This window comes from Sorex araneus, chromosome 5, assembly GCF_027595985.1.
Source record: "Sorex araneus isolate mSorAra2 chromosome 5, mSorAra2.pri, whole genome shotgun sequence".
In the NCBI taxonomy this organism is placed as follows: domain Eukaryota; kingdom Metazoa; phylum Chordata; class Mammalia; order Eulipotyphla; family Soricidae; genus Sorex; species Sorex araneus.
Window position 1 is genome coordinate 193,616,093 of NC_073306.1, and position 22,569 is coordinate 193,638,661.

At 36.2% G+C, this 22,569-nt stretch overlaps 1 protein-coding gene across 1 annotated transcript; it reads right to left on the reverse strand.

Moving 5' to 3' along the window:
- Window positions 1-1,198: 1,198 nt before the first annotated feature.
- Window positions 1,199-19,220, reverse strand: LOC101555962 (UDP-glucuronosyltransferase 2B31-like). Its single transcript, XM_004621996.3, has 6 exons — window positions 18,500-19,220; window positions 17,056-17,204; window positions 12,984-13,115; window positions 11,157-11,244; window positions 3,947-4,166; window positions 1,199-1,478 (listed from the first exon to the last, which is right to left on the reverse strand). Exons 1-6 carry the CDS (start codon window positions 19,218-19,220, stop codon window positions 1,199-1,201), a joined length of 1,590 nt encoding a protein of 529 aa, XP_004622053.3.
- Between the last annotated feature and the right edge of the window lie 3,349 nt (window positions 19,221-22,569).

A 22,569-nucleotide genomic window follows, 5' to 3' on the forward strand; every position in this document is an offset into this window, starting at 1 on the left:
TTTTATAAAATAAATCTCTGCTTTAAGCCAGAAAATGTTTATTTTAAGAATGTTATATAGGGGCTGGAGCATAGCACAGCGGGTAGGGCGTGTGCCTTGCACTCGTCCGACCTGGGTTCGATTCCCAGTATCCCATATGGTCCTCTGAGCACTACCTGGAGTAATTCCTGAGTGCAGAGCCAGAAGTAATCCCTGTGTGTCTGAAGGTGCGACCCAAAAAGCAAAAAAAAAAAAATGTTATATAATTATAGGTGATATTGCCTGATAAAGACAGGCTTCTGTCACTCAAGTTTAACCACTTTGATCACAATCTAATTATCGAATGTGGATTTTTTTGGTTGAGTTCAAGAATTTGGGGTTCGGGGATAGCTCAGCTATATAAAGTGCTTGCTTTAGATTCTGCTAAGTCTGATTGCTTTAATGACAGAGCAGAGAGTGACTCCAAGTGATGAGCCAGGACTTGTCCCTGAGCACTGCCAGGTATGTTTCCCAGATAAATTACATTCTGGGGAAAAAAAATATTAATCTATTCAGACAATATAGGAAATATTTGTATTTTTAAAAACCTATCAATATTGTTCAATCTCACTGAGCTTGCATTTAAAAACTAATGATTACATTATTTTTTATGTCAAATAATTTAATGTTTACTGTTAGGTTAGTGAGGGGATTGAAACAACTGGATTCTAAAGAAACGTGACTTATTTTATATGGTTCTTACTGTATAGTAGCAGAATTTAAAAACTAACTTCACACTTTAGTCCACAATAAAGGCTAAACATCCTGTGTATCTACTGAATACACAAGAATACTATCATATGTATATAATAGTGTACTCAATATACACAATAATGTACACAATAGTACATAGTAATACTGCTAATAGTACTCTTAATGATTGTTTATGTGCTCATGGACAATATCAAAAGTTAATTGTGTCTCAGTAATTTTGTGTAATTAAAATTTTTAATAACACTTTGATATAAGATATTTTATTTGTCTTTATTTTTCTCTTTAAACTGACATATTTAGAACGCTAAACAGTAGTCAATAATTGATAAACAGATTTTAAATGAAAAAAATCAATTCTGGAAACTTTTTGTCAGAGGAGAAATGAATCCAGGCCCTTCCCTTCTTCCTGGAATAAATCTGAGGGGTCCTGCCTGTGAGAGAGAGCAGCTTCGGACCCCAGATGCAGCTAGTGCCTCTTTTCCTTCTTCCCTGCTTTAGAAAACAGCCGGCAACAGCACAGGCAGCATTGGGTGATGAGCCACAGGGCAGCTGCCACGCAGGCCAGCAGGAAGCCGATGACGTCCAGAGAGTGGTACTGGAGCAGGGTGAGGCCGTGGGAGGCGGGCCGCAGGTGTTTGGCTCCTTTGTGGCGCATGACGAACTCGATCCAGAAGGCCGCCCTGTCCAGAGGCTTCACTGGCTGATCTCGTTGAATTGCCCTTAGTTTCATCGCATTCTCCTTATACCTTAGGGTGGGAAACAAGAAGATATTTAAAACAAGTTAAGTAGCATAAGTAAATTGTTACCCTGAAGGGTTTTGAGCGTTACACCTATGAATGAAACTAACTGTCATAGGATTACACATGCGGTATGGGAGGATGTCGGTTTGGGAGGTCTTCATTGGCAGTTTAACACTTCAACTGGAATTTTATTTTATTTTTTCTGTTTTTTTTTTTAATTGAATCAGCATGACATGGGGTGGAGCAAAAACACAGTGGGTAGGGCGTTTGCCTTGCACGCTGCCAGCGGGGTTAGATGTTAAAAACTTATACACAACTTTAGCTCTACATTTCTCTATTTCTTCTGGACATACGCCTAAAAGAGGGACTTAAACTGTTTCCCAAAGTGGTGATACTGTCCACTTAGGATGGGACTAGAATGATCTAGGGGACTAGGGGAGGCTGTATAGAGCTTTGGATGCAATGAAGGGATTTTCTGCTTGTAGAAAAAGAAATTTCTCTGTGTGTGTCTCTCTGTGTGTGTGTTTATTGTGTGTGTCTCTGTGTGTGTGTGTTACAGTAGCATTTTTGTTTAAAAAATATTTTTTAATTTTATTGAATCACTGTGAGATAGTTATAAGCTTTCATGTTTGGGTTACAATCACACAATGATCGAACACCCATCCCTCCACGAGTGCACATTCTCTACCACCAATATCCCCGGTATACACCCCCTCTCCCACCCTACCCCTGCCTCCATGTCAGACAATATTCCTCATACTTTTGGGTATTATGGTTTGCGATACAGATACTGAGAGGTCATCATGTTTGGTTTGGTTCATTATCTACTTGCGATACACATCGCCCATCCCGACTGATTCCTCCAGCCATCATTTTCTTAGTGATCCCTTCTCTATTCCATCTGCCTTCTCCTCTCCGCTCATGAGGCAGCCTTCCAGCTATGGATCAGTCTTTCTGGCCATTGTATCTATTGTACTTGGGTGTCAGCCTCATGTTATGTTATTTTATACTCCACAAATGAGTGCGGTCCTTCTATGTCTGTCCTCTCTTAGAAAGAGAAATTTCAAGAGGAGTGCTGAATAATTTTTCTTCTGAAAAAGCTCTTTCAGGTCACAAGATTAAATTTTGTGGAGATAATTCCACTATTCTGGCATATTTTTCAATATTACTGAGAATGACCTTTACAAGCTTTCTCTTGTGCCTATAGATCTGTATGCTGGTTTTATCTTTTTCCATTTTTTCTTTAATGTTTACAGATTTTATTTTGATGTATAATAATTTGACGACTGCCATTCTAAAATACTTGTCTTCATTTTTAGGAATAGTTTTTCATTTTGTATTCTAGATTAATAACTGCAATATCTTTATTAATTTCACTACATAATTTAATATGCAGTATTTTATATATAGATTTATTTATTTATGTATGACTTATTACTCTAGTATGTTTGTATGGGTTTCTGGGAAGGGGGCCTCACTGGGAAATTCTCAGTTGTTTAACTAAAAAGGTGACACAAATTACTCTTCTGGACAAATGTGGAAAAAAACAAAAGTAAATGTGTAATAAATGGATAAATAAGAGTGGCATATCCAATCCATAGCCTACTTTGGATAAAATTAAGGCATGGATGAAACAATAAAGCATTACTTTAAACTAAGGAAGTTAATCACAACTTTATTTTTTGCATGATTCTATTTGTATGAAAAATCCATATTACAATAATTGATAAAGACATAATATAGATTAAAGTTTGACTTATGGTGGTAAAATGGAAAGTGTTTTTTGTGTGAGATTTTTGTTTCTGTTTTTTAAGTCAGACTTGGCAAATGCTCAGGGTTTACTCCTGGCTCTACATTCAGGAATCACTTTTGGCTTTGTGGGGGGCTATACGTGGTATCAGGGATCCAAACTAGGTCTATGGCATGTAAGGAAAGCATTATAACTGCTGTACTATATCTCTGGACTGATGTGTGAGATTTTGGAGGGCTTTGAAAATATCCTAAATTTAGATTAAGGTGGTATTTTTATAACTCTATAACATACTGAACATATTCAGATAATCTTCATTTGGATTTTATATATTAACTATCTTTAGAAAGACTTTCAATATAATCAAACTGTTAGATAAAGTTTATTGAAAAAATATTTTCAGTTTTAGATTTGGATTTTGAATAGAAATATTTATGTAAATATAATCTCTGCATTCATTACTTCTGTGTGTTCTATAGCAGTTGTAATAATGTTTTCTTGCAATTTCTTATAAATATTTTCATTGTTTAAGTAGAAAACTGTAGAGATAATTTGTTTGCTTTTTAAACAAATGGGTAAATATAAATTTTAAGTAAATAGTTAAAAGATCACACTGGTTATGTGTCTAAACATGTTAATGTCACATTCAATATTAAAATGTCATAAAATAGTTAACAAAAGACATATCTCTATATATTATTTATTAAAGTATTGTGATACTCACAAAGGATCACTGATGACTGTCTTCAATGCATTGAGCAAATCTGAGCTTGACATTGTTTCAAAGTCCACCCTGACAGCTGCCCCCTTGGCCTGCATATGAGCGATGTTATCCGGCTGATCCGCAAACAGGGGAATGCCCACCATAGGCACCCCGTGGTAAATTGCCTCATAGATGCCGTTGGTCCCACCATGAGTGATGAAAGCTTTGGTTTTGGGATGACCTAAGATTGAGTATATTTTAGGAAATAATCATTAATCTAAGAAATAATATCAAGGGGCCAAAAGAGACACTGATGGAATTCTTGCTAGGAAATAAGACTCTGATGGAATTCTGCTAGAGGAATAAATAAAGAACATGGAAAACTTATAAACAAGTTTGGAAAATAAAACCAAGTCTTTCAGGTGAAAAAATTAAAACAACACTTTATAAAACAACAGAAAGAACCTGGCCAGAAATCAAGAAATGGAGATAACATGAGAGAAAGTGTTATCTTAAAAATAGTGAAATAAATTCCATTCCCAGCCACCACCCCTCCAGTGCCATGACAACTTCCTCCATCAGGTTTGTGGACTCCTATTATCGCTCCCCCATCTATTCATCTGGTATACCTTCTAAACCCCTAACGACAAAACTATACAGACATGAAGAACTTATTTTCTCTGCACCCCACATTTGAGGTACTAGTTATCCCAGGTCTCACACATACTTATCAATAATCCATGGCAATGCCCAAAGATAGCCTAATTGCAGGGGCCATAACATACAACAGCAGGAGAAAAAGACTCCAAAACATGAAGGTCACTACGTTAAAACAACACAGAAACTCACTAAGCCTAATGATTGAAGTTTCTACCCCGGATGAATGAAACAGTAACAATGCACTCTATAAACTCAGATAAGGAATTTATAATAGAACTTTTAAGGATGTATAAAGAGCTCAAAGAAGCAGTGGAACTCACTGCTGATAAAGTACAAGAGGATATGAAAGAGGAGGTGAGGAAAATGCAAAGAAAAATACAAGCAGAAATGACAAACCTAAAAAACATGGTAGGTGAAATGAAAAAGCCAGTGGATGGCCTCAGCAGCAGAATAACCACTGCTGAAGATAGAATTAGTGAGCTCCATGATGAGGTTCAGAGACTCTCCAGACAACAGTAGAAAATGGAAAAGTGTCTCAAAATAAACCAAGAGATGTCAAGAGAAAATTGGGATGAAGTCAAGAGGAATAACATAAGAATTGTTGGAGTCCCAGAGGAACAGGAAAAAAACCCTGATGAAGAAGAAACTGTCAAAGACATCATTGCTAAGATATTCCCAGAGGTGAAGACTACTTGCCATCAGGTCCAGAAGGCCAGAAGGGTTCCAGCTAAAATAAATCCAAATTAAAATATTCCAAGACACATCCTGATCAGAATGACAAAAACCATAGACAGAGATAAAATTCTGAAAATAGCAAAATCAAAGAAAGAAATTGCTTATAAAGGAGCATCCTTAATATTCACAGAAGACCTATCCAATGAAACCCTAAGGGTCTAAAGACAGTGGTGGGATATAGTGAACAAACTGAATGAAATAAATGCCTCACCTAGAATACTTTACCCAGCTAGACTCTCATTCATATCAGAAGGAATAATACACAGCTTCACAGACAAACAACAACTCAGGAACTTCATAGCTTCAAAACCATGGCTACAAGAGCAACTAAATGAGCTACTTTAAGACAAGACAAGCCCCCAATGCACACCACACTTTGACAGAACGATGGGTCAAAATCCCATAACAATAATCTCTCTCAATGTCAATGGGCTAAATGAACCAATTAATAGACACAGTGTGGCAGGATGGATCAGAAAACTGAACCTAACATTTTCCTGCCTGCAAGAAACACATTTGAACAGCAGAGCAAAAAAAGACTCAAAGTGAAAGGAGGAAAACAGTCCTACAAGCAAACAGCTCCCTCACAAAAGTGGGAGTGGCTGTATTAATATCAGACCGTATAGACTTCAGACTGAAGAAAATTACAAGAGACAATGAAGGTCATTTCCTAATGATCAAAGGATCTGTACACCAGGAAGAACTCACCCTCCTAAATGTATATGCACCTAACGAAGAACCAGCAAAATACTTAAAACGATTCCTCATAGACTTGAAGGAAGATGTTGGCAGCAGCACAATAATAGTTGGAGATCTCAACACTGCTTTATCACCTCTCCACAGATCAGTAAGACTCATGCTCAGCAAGGATACTTTATCTGGAGGAAGAAATGGAAGACAGAGTTCTAGTAGATATATATAGGACACTTCAACTTCAGAGAGCTGAATACACATTCTTCTCAAGTGCACATAGGGCATTCTCCAAGATAGACCACATACCAGGTCACAAAACCTACCTTCATATAATTAAGAGGATAGAAATTGCATCACAATCTTTTCAGACCATGATGCACTGAAAATCAAAGTAAATCACACCCAGAAACAGAAATTCAAACCAAACACCTGGAAATTAAAAACAGCTCACTATTGAATAATGAGTGGTTTTAAAAAGAAATAAAAGAGTACTTTAAAAGATTCTTGGAAATGAATGAGAATGAAGACATGAGTTACCAAAACTTATAGGACACAGCAGGAGCAGTGTTAGGAGGAAAGTTCATAGCTCTACAAGCATTCTTCAGGAAGGAATATTGAGCCCACATGAATAATCTAACCTCACGGCTTATGGTCTTGAAGAATAATCAACAAAAGGAACTCAAATCAGATAGGAGGAAAGAAATAATAAAACTTAAAATGGAAATTAATGACATGGAAACCTCAAATTAACAATGCGAAAGATTAGTGAAATCAAGAGCTGGTCCTTTGAGAAAATAAACAAGATCAATAAGCCATTAGCAAGACTCACAAGGAATGAGAGAGAACCCTAATTAACAGAATCAGAAACAAAAAGGGAGACATCACACCAGACACACAGAAATTCAAAGGATAATCAGACATTACTTTGAAAAGCTTTATGCTATGAAACTAGACAACCTCGAAGTCATGGATAAATTCCTGGACTCCTATAATCTCCCAAAGCTGACCCAAGAAGACTTGGAATACCTGAACAGACCTATCACTATCAAGGAAATTGAAATAGTAGTCAAAAGTCTCCCAAAAATAAAAAACTCTGGCCCAGATGAATTCACTAGTGAATTCTTCCAAACCTTCAAAAAGGACCTACTCCCAATCCTGTTCAAGCTTTTCCAAGAAATTGAAAAATCAGGAACATTTCCAGACAGTTTCTGTGAACAAATATCACCCTCATACCAAAGGAGACGGAGACACCAAAAAAAAAAAAAAAGAGAGATTACAGACCAATATCCCTGATGAATACAGATGCAAAGATCCTCAACAAAATACTAGCAAATAGAATCTGGTGACTCATCAAAAAAACTCATCATTGCACCATGACCAAGTAGGTATGCAAGGATGGTTTAATATTCACAAATTAAACCATCTGGGTATGCAAGGATGATTTATTATTCAGAAATCAATCAGAAAGATGCACTGTATCAATAAAAGGAAAGATAAAAACCATATGACCATATGAATAGATGTGGATAAGGCATTTGACAAAATCCAGCACCCATTTATGATTAAAAAAACTCTCAGCAAACTGGGAGTTGAAGGAACTTTCCTCAATATAGTGAAAGTCCATGGCCTTCCTATACACAAATAATGAAAAAGAAGAAAGAGATATTTAAACAAATCCCCTTCACAATAGTTCCTCAGAAAATTAAGTACCTTGGAATCAGCTTAAGTAAAGAGGAGAAGGACCTGTACAAAGAAAACTACAAAACACAACTTAAAGAAATGAAAAAGGACACTAGGATATGGAGATGACATTCCCTGCACATGAGAGGATTAACATCATCAAATGGTAATATTCCCCAAATCATTGTACAGATTCAATGAAGTCCCTATAAGGATACCCATGACATTTTAAAAGAAATAGACAAAACACTCCAGAAATTCATGTGAAGTAATGAACCTCCACGAATAGCCAAAGCAATTCTTGGGAAAAAGAAGATGGGTGGCATCACCTTCCCCAATCTCAAACTGTACTACAAAGTGGTAGTAACTAAAACAGCATGGTATTGGAACAGAAACAGATGCACAAACCCATAGAACAGAGTTGAATATTCTGACACAGCCTCTCAAGTATACAATCACTTAATATCCGACAAAGAAGCAAGAAATGTGAAGTGGAGCAAGGAAAGCCTCTTCAACAACTGGTGCTGAGAAAACTTGACGGCTACATGTAAAAGAATGAACTCATATCTCTGTCTAATGTCAAGCACAAAAGTCAAATCAAAATGGCTTAAAAACCTTGATACCAGACATGATTCCATAAGGTACATGTAGGAAAATGTAGGCAGAACTCTCCATGACATTTGAAGCTAAAGGCGTCTTTAAGGATGAAACACACTGACCAAGCAAGTGGAAACATATATCAGCAAATGGGACTACTTTAAACTAAGAAGCTTCTGCACCTCAAAAGAAACAGCGACTAAAATACAAAAGGAGCCCACAAATGGGAAAAATATTTACTAATACCCATCAAATAGGGGCTTAATATCCAGAATATACAAGACACTGGTAGAACTTTACAAGAAAAAAATCTTCTAGCTCCATCAAAAAATAGAGAGAAGAAATGAACAAAAGCTTCCTCAAAAAAGAAATTTAAATGGCCAAAAGGCACATGAATAAATGCTCTACATCATTAATCATCAGGGAGATGCAAATCAAAACAATAATGAGGTATCATATTACACCACAGAAACTGTCACACATCAACAAGAACAACAACCAGTGCTGGTGTAGATGCAGGAGAAAGGGAATCTCATTCATTGTTGGTGGGACTTCTGACTAGTCCAGACTTTTTGGAAAACAACATGGACAGTCCTTCGAAAACTCGAAATTGAGCTTCCATATGACCCTGCAACATCACTCCTTGGAGTATATAGCAGAGATGCAAAAAAATACAGTAGAAATGATGTCTACACTTGTATGTTTATTGCAGCACAATTTACATAGCCAGAACTTGATAAAAAACTGAGTGCACTAGAACAGATGACTGGTTGAAGTGCACAGATGACTGGTTGAAGAAACTCTGGTACCCCTACACAATGGAATACTGTTAGGAGAGATGAAATCATGAAATTTGCACTTAGGTGGATGGACACGGAGAGTATAATGATAAGTGAAATTAGTCAGAAAAGAGGAACAGACATAGAATGACTCCACTCAATGTGGAATATAAAGTAGCATAATATGAGACTAACACCTAAGGATAGTAGCGATAAGGGTCAGGAGGATCAGGCCATGGTTTGGAAGCCAGCCCCTTGAGCTGTGGGAAAAGGCAGTTGGGATGCAGAAGGAACCACTAAGTAAATGATGGTTGGAGGGATCACCCAGGATGGGAGATTTGCACTGAAAGTAGACCAAGGATCAGTCGCAATGACCTCTTAGTATCTGTATTGCAAATAATAATGCCCAAAATTAGAGAAAAAGAAGGATCGTACCTGCCACAGAGGCAAGGAGTGGGGTGGGGTGGGGGTGGCGGGTGCAACACTGGGAACAATGGTGGTGGAAAATGTGCACTAGTGGACGGATGGGTGCTCGAACATTGTTTAACTGAAACATAATCATGCAAGTTTGTAAGTGTATCTCACAGTGATTCAATAAAACTTCTTAAAAAATTAAAAATAAAAGATTAAATGCTAAAAAAAGGAATCTGTATCTTCTAAACTTGATTATTTTCCTTTTTATCTAGTGTCCTAATCCTTGTTGTTTTGCATGGAAGCAAGAAATTTTTGCACAATGAATATATATACATATATATACTTAACTATATGTATACTAACATAGAATATTTGTATAGATTAGCATACTATGTATAAATATGTGATTTAACAGTATTAATATAATAGACCTACATATTGAATGTGTGCTGTAAATAACATAGCATTTATACTATGTATAAATATGTGATTTAACAGTATTAATGTAATAGACCTACATATTGAATGTATACTTAAATCAACATCTGAAACTTACTATAAAGCAACAGAGAACATGCTTAGAATGTGTGGGATCCTGGGTTTGATCTTTAGCATGACAAAAAATATTTATAACAAAAATAAATTTACAAAAATAAAATAATAGAAATAATATATATTAAATCATCTTGATGAGGTTATAGATCAGTGCTCTTGCTAAGTAGTATCAAACTGGTTAGATTTTCCTAATAATATTTACTTTTGCAGCAACAATAAACTTTATCATTAAGGAAAACATACGGGTGTAAAAATCTCTTTGGAATAAGTATGGCTGACTAAATTTATAAAGAAATAGTGAAACAATGAAATGAAAGCTGAGGGACAGAATTGGACTTGCAGTTGTGAAGTTAATATAGTGCATACCCATATGATTTTCAATGAGCACAACTGGAACTTCTATATCTTATTTCTAGAATCTTTGTGTTTTCTTGCATTCATTATTCACTCCACGAAAACACTTAAACTATGGAGTTCTGTTTGGTTTAGTCTATATCTAGATAAGGAGAAATTATGCCTTTTAATTTTGAGAACAACAGAAAGATGAAGATAAACATTTCCATTGGGTTTCTTGAAAGAAATAGTAAACTGACTAAATGTAGGGTATAGTGCTTAGAGTCCATAGGATACAAACTGAAATCAAAGGAAGTAAAAATAACTTTTTCCTTGAAATGTTCATTTTCTAAAAAATATTCTGCAAGTATTTTGTAGAAAAAGTAGAATCACTGGTAATAAAGAATAGTTGTTAGCTGTCAATGGTGCTGAAAACCTGTAAAGAAAAGAGGAAAGAAGAAAGAAGAGGCAGAAGTAGGTGGGAGAATAGCATACAAGCTTAATCCATGAAACTGATGGAAAATAATCTATGAAAACTAATTACATTTGAAATAAAGGTATTTTGATTTGGCCATAGGAAATAATCAAGTATTAGAAAGTGTCAAAAATATTATTTTATCTTTTCCCATCCTAGGACTGGAAAAATAAGTGTAAGATAGTTAAAATTTATTCATGTGGTTTTTCTAATAAATGATTAGTGATTTTGGTTTTTTTTTGTGAATGGATATAACTGGTTGAATTTATTCTCATTTCAAAGTTTGTATTTCAGAATTTCAGAATCTTACCAAGAAGGTCATTCTGGGGAATCCAATTGTACAGACGAGTATTTGCCCCTAAAGAGTCAGGCTTCTTGCCATCAAACCTCCAGAGAACCTAACAGTGTTAAAAATATTTGTTAATAGACAGTTAAACTTTAAAGTTACGGTATGTCCAAATTCTAAGAAATTTAGAGGTAATTTAGCTTAACTTTTCTATAGAAACTATTTAAGTAGGAAATGAAGCATAAAAACAGAACTACTAAAACACTGGTATAATAAAATAGGTACACTATATGTTTATTTTATATTAAGCACAATATAAATAAATTATGTTATTTTACAATGGCACATTAAATAGCTGATATCATAAATAACCAATTAATGCATTTAAAAAATTTCTGACTTTCAAAACTTAGTACAAAGTTAGAAGTTAGTAATATAGACACATCTTTTGCTTTCCCTTTATTTTAATTATTTCACCTTCCTAATAGAGAATGATGCATTTTATTCAGTGTCATATAAGTTTGTTTATATTATCTGCTCCTGAAGTTTAATATTTTTTAGCAAAGTATGCCTTTTTTATTTTATAAAGATTTATGTATAACATTAGTTGTCCAAGGAATAAAACATTTTATTCACAGATTATTAAAAATATGTATTTTATGCTTAGGAAAAGCAATAATTTTTATTATTATCAGATACACTATGAGAAAAAATACTAAACACATTTTATATGTTCCCACTGATATAATATATGTTTCCAATATATTTTATATATTCCTGATAATATGTGCATTATTGTACATCTTAAAATTGGAAATAGTTGAAATGTAGGGAAGATGTAAGTGTGCTTTGTCTAAATCATATAATGAATAATGAGAAGTTCCAATTTGAGATCAGTTTATTCCAATGACATTAACAAATATACATACAATGCACTCTACACAGAATATAATTTACTTTTATGATACCTATATACTATTTACTTCATATCCAAAATTAATATATATTGGTATTTAAATTATTCAGTATTCCTCTAAATATAAACTATAATGTACAGATAGACAATCTGTGCTATGGTTTTTGTAACTTCAAACTGTCAGTAGAAAATAAACACATACGATAAACAAAACTAACAGTTAAAAAGTAAAAAGTAATACCCAGCCAGATATTACAGATGCATTTTATATGATAAAACTTAATTAACTAAGAAGTCTAGTAAATGGAGTGTTCAATTTTCTCATGCTAGACCAGTTCCTTTTAATGTTTCTAATTACTTCCTCGTATTCAAAACCAGTGTGGTTGGCTTCGGACTTTGGAAGGAGCCTTGATGGTTGACTTTCTTAATTATTTACTGAGAAACAGACTGGATAATCTTACTTCACATTTTTGAGGAAAGGAACCATTAATTGACACATAGCACTATTGTTATAATGCCTTTTATAGTTTATAATTCCTGATTGTTTCAGTTAAAATTAATTTTCTTTGTTACAACCTTTTTAATGTTTATCCTATATTCATATTCTGCAAGGAAAAGGTATAATTCTACCTGCAAGAACAGGGAAGAATTTTGGTGTTTCTGTGCCATATGTCATTACAATAACCAGTTATTACATTGCACCTTCTAAATATACTGAATTCTGCTTCTAATGTGATTATGAAGTAATTGGTTTTCTGAAGTGTCCTTTCTGTTACTTTAGCAATTATTATATACATTTTGTATTCAATTATTTAGATAAATCATATTTAGTTTTGTAACTTACCATCAACATACAAAATTTATAATCATAAACTTAGAGATTTCATGACACATTGTCAGAATTTTTAATTCATTTTACATGAATATTGTCTAACCTTTTGTGGAATCTGAGCGAGGGCTGATGCAATCACATTGGCTTTCTCTTCCGACATGCTAGTGACAATTGACCCCAGAGTAAATACCACAATGCCATTTTCTCCAGAGCTCTCGACAAACTTTGCTATTTCCTGTGAAGAAAAAATTTACTCCTTCACTGAAAATCAAAAAAATATCATGAAATAACAAAATGACTACTATAAATACAAAGAGAGAACACACAATATTTTAGAAATTGTTGGAGTAATATTTAAAAAATATTGTTAAACACACAAACATGACATTAATCATTGTAGGCACTCCTTTTTGTAGTTGAGATGGCATCATTACAGGATTATTTACATTTTTGCTTTTTGTGTCCAGAATTAGTGCCCTTGCACCTCAATCAAAATGTCCCAGACTCTCCACCACTTTCCTAAGGCCAGTCATCCTTTCTATTTCTCCTTCACGCTTTCTACTCTCACCGGTTAATAACCTCACATTGTATTCAGTGTTTAAGAATCTCTTAATTTGACTATAGTAAATAAAACAGTAATGAACGTAGATGTATAGACATTTTATGTTATTGCTTTGTGTTCATGCGTAGATGCCAAGGTGCAATTTCTTGGCACTCTGGGAATTAAAGTCTTTGTATTTATTGAAAGGCAGCCAGGATTCTAAACATTGCTTGGGAATTCAGGTACCTACTGATGACTTTCAGACAACTGGACCAGCAATTCAATGTGACAACTGGAAGATGCAGTGCAGAGGATGACCTGGGTCACTCCAGGAGTTCCCTGGGATACTGCAGAGTCTCACCAGGCAAGCTGTGGCCTCCAGGTCTGCACATGAAGCCCCCACATTGGGGGCTATGTGGTGCTTGCTATTGACCAGGGTAAGTCATAAGCAAGGCGTTTACTCTAACCACTATACATTATCTCCAGACCCTCAAGTTTCTTCTTTTCTTTTTACTTTTTGGCTTTGGACCATAGCCAGCAGTGTTCAAGAGTTCTGCACTTAATGATCACTCTTGGCAGGATCTGGGTGCCCGCATATAGGGTGCTGAGGATAGAAATTCATGGGGATGCAAGTGCCCTAACCATTGGACCATCTTTCCACTCCCACGACCCCTCAAGTTTTATCTATTTATTTTTTAAAATTTTTGGTCACATCCAGTGATTGACAGGGGTTAATCCTGGCTCTGTACTCAGGAATTACTCCTGGTGGTACTTGGGGAACTAGAAGAAATGCTGGGGATCGAACCTGGGTCAACCACATGCAAGGCAAATGCCCTACCCGCTGTACTATAGCTCCCACCCCATGTTTTAATTTTTTAAGAAGTTTCATGTGATTTTCCATAGAGGCTGAACCAGGCCACACTTCCACCAACAGTGACACTTCTAAATGTAAAGTTCAGTAATTATTGTGTAAACAATCTCTAGATTTTTTAAAAATCTAGTTAAACTATAAGCTACATACAGAATAATAATTCCCAATACACCCTCTATCATTGTCTGGTAGCAATTATTCACCTTTTTATTTGTAAGATTTGACACAAGATACCATGTATAATTAAAATCATACGGATCCTTCATTTATTTGAGTTTTCACCTTTTTTCATATATAACTTCATCTGATTGCTAGCACATAAGACACAATATTGTGGACAAAATTCAACCTAAAGATCTCCCTAACCATAAGAATTTACTAAGGTGTCCCTGATTTCTGTGATTATCCTCTGCTGATCCACAGATCACTCTCTGCTCTGTAAGTCTTGTGTCCCCATTTTCACCAGACGGGTTCGAGGTCTTAATTTTCTCTTACACCCTCCTCAGCCTGGGCCCACTAGTGGATATCTAGGTCTCTGGACTATCACCATCAACTGAATAGAGCACTAGAGACCAAAGTCCAGCTGGGTATGCTAAGCCGGACCCATAACTGCATGAAACTCCCTTGTAACTTATAACACGCACACCCAGTGGTGGGCAGTAGTGACTGAGGCTGCTTCTTCGCTGTGCAGAGATAACTGAAACAGTGACCCTTGGTTTCTGTTGGACTCACTCTGTTCCCCGGAAACATAGTCTGAGAATATAGACTCTGAGCACAGCTTGAGAGTCAGTTGGAAGTGAGCCTCAATTTGCTCAAAAATATGACCCAGAACAGGTTTCACTGCTTTCACATATGTACCTACCATCTAGCTGCTGGTAACTTGTAACCTGGCAAACCCTTCGTTAAGCCAGACTCTTATTGTACATGAAACTAATTTTCCCTTCTTGGTGCCTTGCCAAGTACAACACTGCCCTTAGGAGCTGATGACAGTGACTCTATTGTTGCTTTCCGGCCCCGTTAAACATTTTTTGTGGCCATTGAGACTGGCTTGTTCATTTGTGTGTTTTTTTTGTGTGGGGTGGGGGTGTTGGGCTCCACATACAGAATGGAGCTCATGGCTTTTATTGGCTCTGTGCTCAAGGTTACTCCTGGCATTGTTCAGGGGACTATATGTCCTCCAAGATGAACCTGGGATCAAAGCAAGGTGACCAAGACAGCTATAATTATATTATTATATGTAATTATAATAACATATTATTATTTTATATCCTAAGCATTATGATCTCATTAATTTCTTCACAGACCTCATGTCTTCATCACATTTACTAGGGTATGTAATTTATGATCTTACATTGATAGCTCTTGCCCAAGTCTACTGGTTTAGCACCATAGATGATGACAGGTACACCAGATGGTGAATTCCATGGTCATTACCAGATCTTCTCAAGGTTAGTTATTTGCAAATGTGAATATCATAGTTACCTTCATTTTCTAGCAAATGATGAAGGCATGAGGTCTGTATAAAAATTGCTTAGTTTCTAATCCTGAGAATTTATATGTTGATAAACTGTCTTGTTTACACAGACAGGGTTAGATAGTTAGTTCATGATAGGGAAAGTCTGAGAAGAAGTTGGGATCTTAGCGCCTTCTGTTAACAGTGTATGTATACTTTCAGGCACTAAATCAAAACAACCTGGGGACCATGGAGAATATGGGGAATAAGGTGCTTGCCTAGCCTTAAGCCAACCTTGCTTTGATCCCATGTGTTTATTAATTTGAAGAGGGGAAGCCACCACAAAAGTTATGTCATTCAAATCACCATGATATAAACTTTAAATGTATTAATATTATATATAAGCTATTCTGCAATATTTTAAAAGCAAATATATTAGGAACAATTTTAGCTGTATGTTTCTATCGATTAGAAGATAAAAAAGGTATAGTCTTTAAACATTATAAAATGAGTTGATAATGGCTACAGGTTTTTAGCTGCATTTTCAAGATATGGTACCATTGTAGACCACAATAAATAGACTTTTCTCTGCATCACAAGACATATTGTTCTCTAAAGTAACCAAGATATTCTCTTGCCAGTATCATAGTGTGGAGACATTTAAGACGTTAACAGAGAAATTTTTGGATTTTAATATACAAGCCAATTAAAAATCCTATTATAGATGTAGTGTACTTTACCCTATGATTTCCTTTTGTACTAAGTTGTGATGTTCAGTACCATGTTCTGTAAGGCTTTGTTGTGAGATTTGCTACAGAACCAGTGCATGGCAGAAAAACCCTTATGTAAATGGTGAGAGTTGATGTCAAGTCCTAGATTCTCAAATGAAGAGGACTTTATTATGTGTGTGTGGTGGGTGGAGGGCAGACAGTGTGCCCAGCAGTGCTCAGGGCTTATCCGAGCTCTGTGCTCATGGACCCCTTCTGGTGGTGCTCAGAGGACCATATCGGGTGCTGGGGATCATGTAGGACACAGGCAGGCCATCATGCTACCTACTTAATTGGCCCTGAAGATTCTATTTAAATATTAGAGTGACAGCAAATAAACTTTGGTTTTGGTGACAAATCTTGTTGGGGCACACATGCATGTTTTTCACGTACAATCTTCCCTTTAACCAAATTACTGGGAAGGTAAATAAACTCTCTCTATATATACATATATGTATATATACATACATACACACACACACACACACACACACACACATATATATATATATATATATATATATATATATATATAAGATTTACCTCAGGCAGTGGCTTGGCAGGTTTGCAGTGCAGTCCTCCAACAAATTCAAAATTTGGTAAGATTGGGTGAGGAAACTGAAAATCCCAATAGGTTCTAATGAGCCAGATTTCAGCTTTCCTCATAATTTCATATAATGTGGTGGGTTTTCCTGAAAAAACACACACACACAAAACTAGATGTGTTATTTGCTATGCAGAATATAAATATTTCAGAAAATTTTCTGAAACAATCTTTGTATGATGATGTAGAATATGTAAAGCTACCTTGGCTTGATAATGCAAATAGATTATTTTAATCTCTCAATTAATTTATCATCTATGATAAACATACACCTGTGAAATAACTATAGTATATATACTTATGTACATGCTATGGGAATATGACTCATTTATATTAAAGTATAAAATATTTTTGAACTATTACATAGATGTTATAGACATAAATATAACTATTAAAAATTTTTTTTGGCTTTTTGGGACACACCTGGCATGCTTTGGAGTTACTCCTGGTTCTACACTCAGTAATTACTCCTGGTCAGTTCAGGGGCCCACAAGGAATGTCAAGGATCAAACCAGGGTCAACTGCATGCAAGGCAAATGCCCTCCCTGCAGTAAACTCCAGCCCCACAGATATAGGTATTATTAGACAATGTATGACTCTGCATGTATAAAAGCAGCAAAGAATAAGGCTCAATGTGCCATGTCAACTTCTCCAAAGAAGTTAATGTTTTATCCTCTGGAGAATAAATCTGAGAGAATGATCCTCCATATTTTGTAAGAAGCTATCATGCCTATTTGGGGGAGTGAGAATGTAGATATTTACACAAATTCACTTGGCATTTTCACTCTTTTTTGTTTTTAAATAAAATGGTTCTATTTTTCGGTATGTTGTTCTTCTTTAGAACCACATATTTTCTACTCAATACTGTTGTGGGTCTCAAATTTATACATAAAGTAAAGCCTATTGCTGGCTCATAAGTTATAACAGATATTCAAATGCTTCAAGATGTATTTTAGTGGTTCCCTTGGTGATATGACTACCTGGACTTTCCTGTACCGTTATGGGTCACAGCACTATAAAGTTCATCCTAAACTTTTTGTTATTCCATAAAAATTGTGATTCTAAGGATTATTTTAATTTTTTTGGCTTTTTGGGTCATACCTGGTGATACTCAGGGGTTGCTTCTGTCTCTGCACTCAGGACTTACTCCTAGAATTGCTTGGGAGACTACATGGAGTGCCAGGGATCAAACCTGGGTAGGCCCTGTGCAAGGCAAACACCCTACCCGCTGTACTCTACCCTGTGCAAGGCAAACACCCTACCCACTGTACTCTAGCTGTGAAGAAACATTTTTTTTTACCTTTTATGGTCTCATTTATAAAGACTACATTATGTTGATCTTATATTTATAAGAATTCAAATTCCAGTGGAAATGTTACTCACCAAGCACTTCACTGTAAAATTGATCCCACTTCTTTATATTAAAACCTTGGAACCAGAAGTCAAAATAAAGCACATGCATCATGTTTTTCACCCTTTCCAAGAATGTCATTTGGTCACTTAATTCTGACAAAGCAACAGGTACATAAGACGGTGGGAGGGGAAGTCCTCCTATATGCTTTTCATATTTTTGACCAGGAGTGAAGCGGAGACTGTAAACAAACGGTATTTTAAGTAACTCAGCCAGCAGCTCCCCACCAGGTCCAGCTGCATCTGAAAGAACAAGATCAAACTTTGACTCCTGTAGTTTTGTCATCAATGTTCTGTTCAAAACTGCATCTTTGCAAAGCTTTTCAACAACATCTGAATATTCCGAAAGGACATCTTGCATTTTTGATAAATATGTCCAAATTGTGTCTTTTTGTTTATATGTCCATAACTTTGTGAATTTTATGTAAATATCTTCCAAATCATCCTTAGATAAAGATGTTGGGTAAATCTCAAATTTAATAGCAGATGATTTGGTGGAGCCAACAAGAATTGAAGCGGAAGCTGTGAGAACAGTGACTTCATGGCCTCTCCGGACGAGTTCTTCGAGGATTGTCTTTATGTTGATCCAATGGCTGTATTCCATGGGCCACACCAACACCTTTCCACAACTCCCACAACTAAAGTAACAACCCAGCTCTAACAGCAGAAAAACAGAAACCCATATTCTTGGCATCCTGGCAGGATGTGATCCGTTTTTTTGTAAGCTGCTGTTTTCCTCTACCATAGCTCGTATTTATATGTAAAGGGAAGCAAACACGGAAAGAAAAACATAACTGCCATACCTAAAGCAAATAAATCACATGATGAGTCAACATCCTATAAGTGAGTAAAAAACCCCAGAGGTAGAAGAACTTGTTTATAAGCAAATATATTTGTTCAGTGTTTGAAGATTATGAATGCTTCCATCAACTGATGCTTCATCAAGCTGATGAAGTTGCATAAGCAAATCACCTATATTGCATATTATATTTTAGAAGACTCTCAAGAGCAGTAGAGATGAGATGAAACACTATGCGCTTATTCTTTGACAGAGGAAGTAAGGTAAAAACTATTGTACAGCACAGTGGAAATGTCTTGAAAATGTTGACCCAAGAACTCAGTCCACGTTGTTTTATTTTATTTTATTTTTATTGCTGTTTGGGTCATACCTGGTGATGCACAGGGGTTATTCCTGGCTCTGCACTCAGGAACCATTCCTGGTGGTGCTCGGGGGACCATATGGGATGCTGGGAATCAAACCCGGGTGGGCCACATGCAAGGCAAACGCCCTACCCGCTGTGCTATTGTTCCAGCCCCCAGTTCACGTTGTTTTTAAGAGCACTAATTCACTTCATGTTCTTCTTATAATAATAACGGTATACAATTCTCTTACATCCAATTGTTATGAAATGTAGATATTAGAGGCTCTGTCTGTATTAAGGAATTATGTAACAACCATAATGGTCAATTTAAGATCATTTTCTTCATACACAAAGTAAGCCTTTACACTTTAAAAAATTTATTGAATCACCATGAGATAGTTACAAGCTTGCACGTTTGGGTTACAATCATTGGATCAAACACCCATCCCTCCACCAGTGCACATTCCCCACCACCAATATCCCCAGTATATCCCACCCCTCCTTTTCCGCCCTCCCCCTGCCTCCATGGCAGACAATATTCCCCATGCTCTCTCTCTACTTTTGTGAAACACATACACTGAGAGGTCATCATGTTTGGTCCATTTTCTACTTTTGGCACACATCTCCCATCCCGACAGGTTTCTCAAGCCATCATTTTCTTAGTGATCACTTCTCTATTCTATCTGCCTTCTCCTATCTGCTCATGAAGCAGGCTTCCAGCTATGGGCAATCCTCCTGGCCCTTGTGGAACTCTTTAATGCTTATTTATTATAACCTTTAGTCGACACTTAATAATATATTATTCTTTATAGCTTTGACCATTTTTTACATCTTAAAAATTGAATCATGCTCTATGTTGTCTCTGTTATTTAGCAGTTTGACTTCTCATGTTTTCTACTACTGTTACTCATTTATTGATGTAAATTTGGGGTACAAAATGTGAATATTTAAATGTTTTAGAGATAAAATATTACCATATTATATCCACCAGAAAAGTGTCAATATCTCTACAACACAGTCCGTGAAGCTATTCAGTCTTCCTTTTTTTCTTTTTGAGAACTTCAGTTATTATCAGAAAGTAGTTCACAACATTAAAAATATGCATGGTTATATATTTATAATAGTGTTTAAAGTGGTCTAGAATAACACACCCATGAGAAAGATGCACAACTGAATTCTCATATCTAAAATATCTGCCATGCTTAGTCATGTCTTATTACCTAAACAGTGTCTGATAACAAAATTAGCTATGCCCAGAGGCCCCAGTAACACTTCATTTTTCTACTGAATTCCTAGAAATAGCTTAGACACATGCCCCCTTTTCCCCAGAGTATCTTTTGCCAGAATATCTTGGATATACTAGGCATTTTGCTGTCACTCAGATTCCTAGATTTGGCCAGACTATTTCATTCCAAGGTATGCTCAAATTGTTTAGTATACATCTCACTATTCTCATGTTAGTCTCAGAACATTTTATATACAACTCACTCCCTTTTCAGAATTGGCTACAGATCTCCTGCTCATCACTTCCTGAATTAATTAATCATGTGAAGCAGAAAGTCCCCACTTAAGCAACTTAGACATACAATAAAAAGCTTTTCAGAAAAACGTTAAGGAGACCTCTTACTCTGGAGATCTTCACTGGGTCAGCTTGAAACATGTGCTTTTTTCTTTAAGAAACTTACTTTGCTCACATATGACCATCTTGCTTTCCTTCTAGATTATTTCACCTACTCAACTACTTGGAGCAGGGTCCAGGTTTGAGTTCTGCCTTAATTTTGGTGTTCGAACAAGGGGCTTTAAAAAAGCAACTCTCTCCTTTCTACTGTCTTTTTCTCGCTTCCTTTTCAGGATGAGAAGAATTTCATTGTGTCAGCTCAAGAACAGAAGTTTCTATCAGGGTGGCATTCTGACATGCTTATGAGGCTTGTCTTATTTGTGAGTTTCTCCTTAGGCTGTGATACCGGAAGTGTTAGAGACTGTTCCTATTCCTTCTCTGTACAGAGAAGAATCTGCTAGGATGAGAGGATTCCTGGTTGGGTCTCTGATGGAATCCTGAAGCATGATCAAGTCTCTCCCTATAGCCCCTCTAGTGCTAGAGATCGTTTTCTGCACTCCCTGATGCTTCTCTAACTCAGCCACCACTTCTTGATATCATTCTCTTTCTCTTTCCTTCCACCAGCCCTATAAACATTTGAGAAAAACATTCAACAGATCTACAGCTAAAGCCCAAATCAGTCAGGTTACATATTGTTTCCTCTGCCATTATCTGTTGCTAAAGATTAATTTTCTCTTCCCTTTTCTCCTTTGCACTCTTTCTCTAATTTTTTAAGCTCCCACATAGACTCCTGATTGGTAGGCAGCACTTCAGATTTCAAACAGATAAATCAGTGAGTCACCTCTGATCCACCTGCCTTTATTTTATCTTATTTTATTTGAGAAAATCATAAGACTGGTTACCTGGGAAGTAATTAGAGCCAGTCTAGCAGGTTAAACCTCACAATAGTGACATATGACATGTAGTAGGTGAGATGCTGCTTTGACTTACTTGGAAGCGACTTTGGGCTCTGTGTAAGGGATGGATGCCTTAGACCAGACCACCAAAGATAGGCAAACCTCTTTCTCTTTTATCCGTCCCCTTTTCCTCACCCTTAGGCTTCATTCTGACAAAATAGTATGAATTCAGCTCACAAACTAAAGAAAACAGTAACTCATATTACTTCTGAATGAGATTTGGCCATCTCATAACCATCCAGATCAGGAATCCCAGCTGCTCTACAGGACATTGGCCATATGAATCCCTGGTAATGATTGCTCTCTTCCAGTTATATCCTTATTTAGAAACTTGAGATGTAGACCAAAATTCCAACATCAAAGCTTTCTTGACTTTCTCCCAAGATA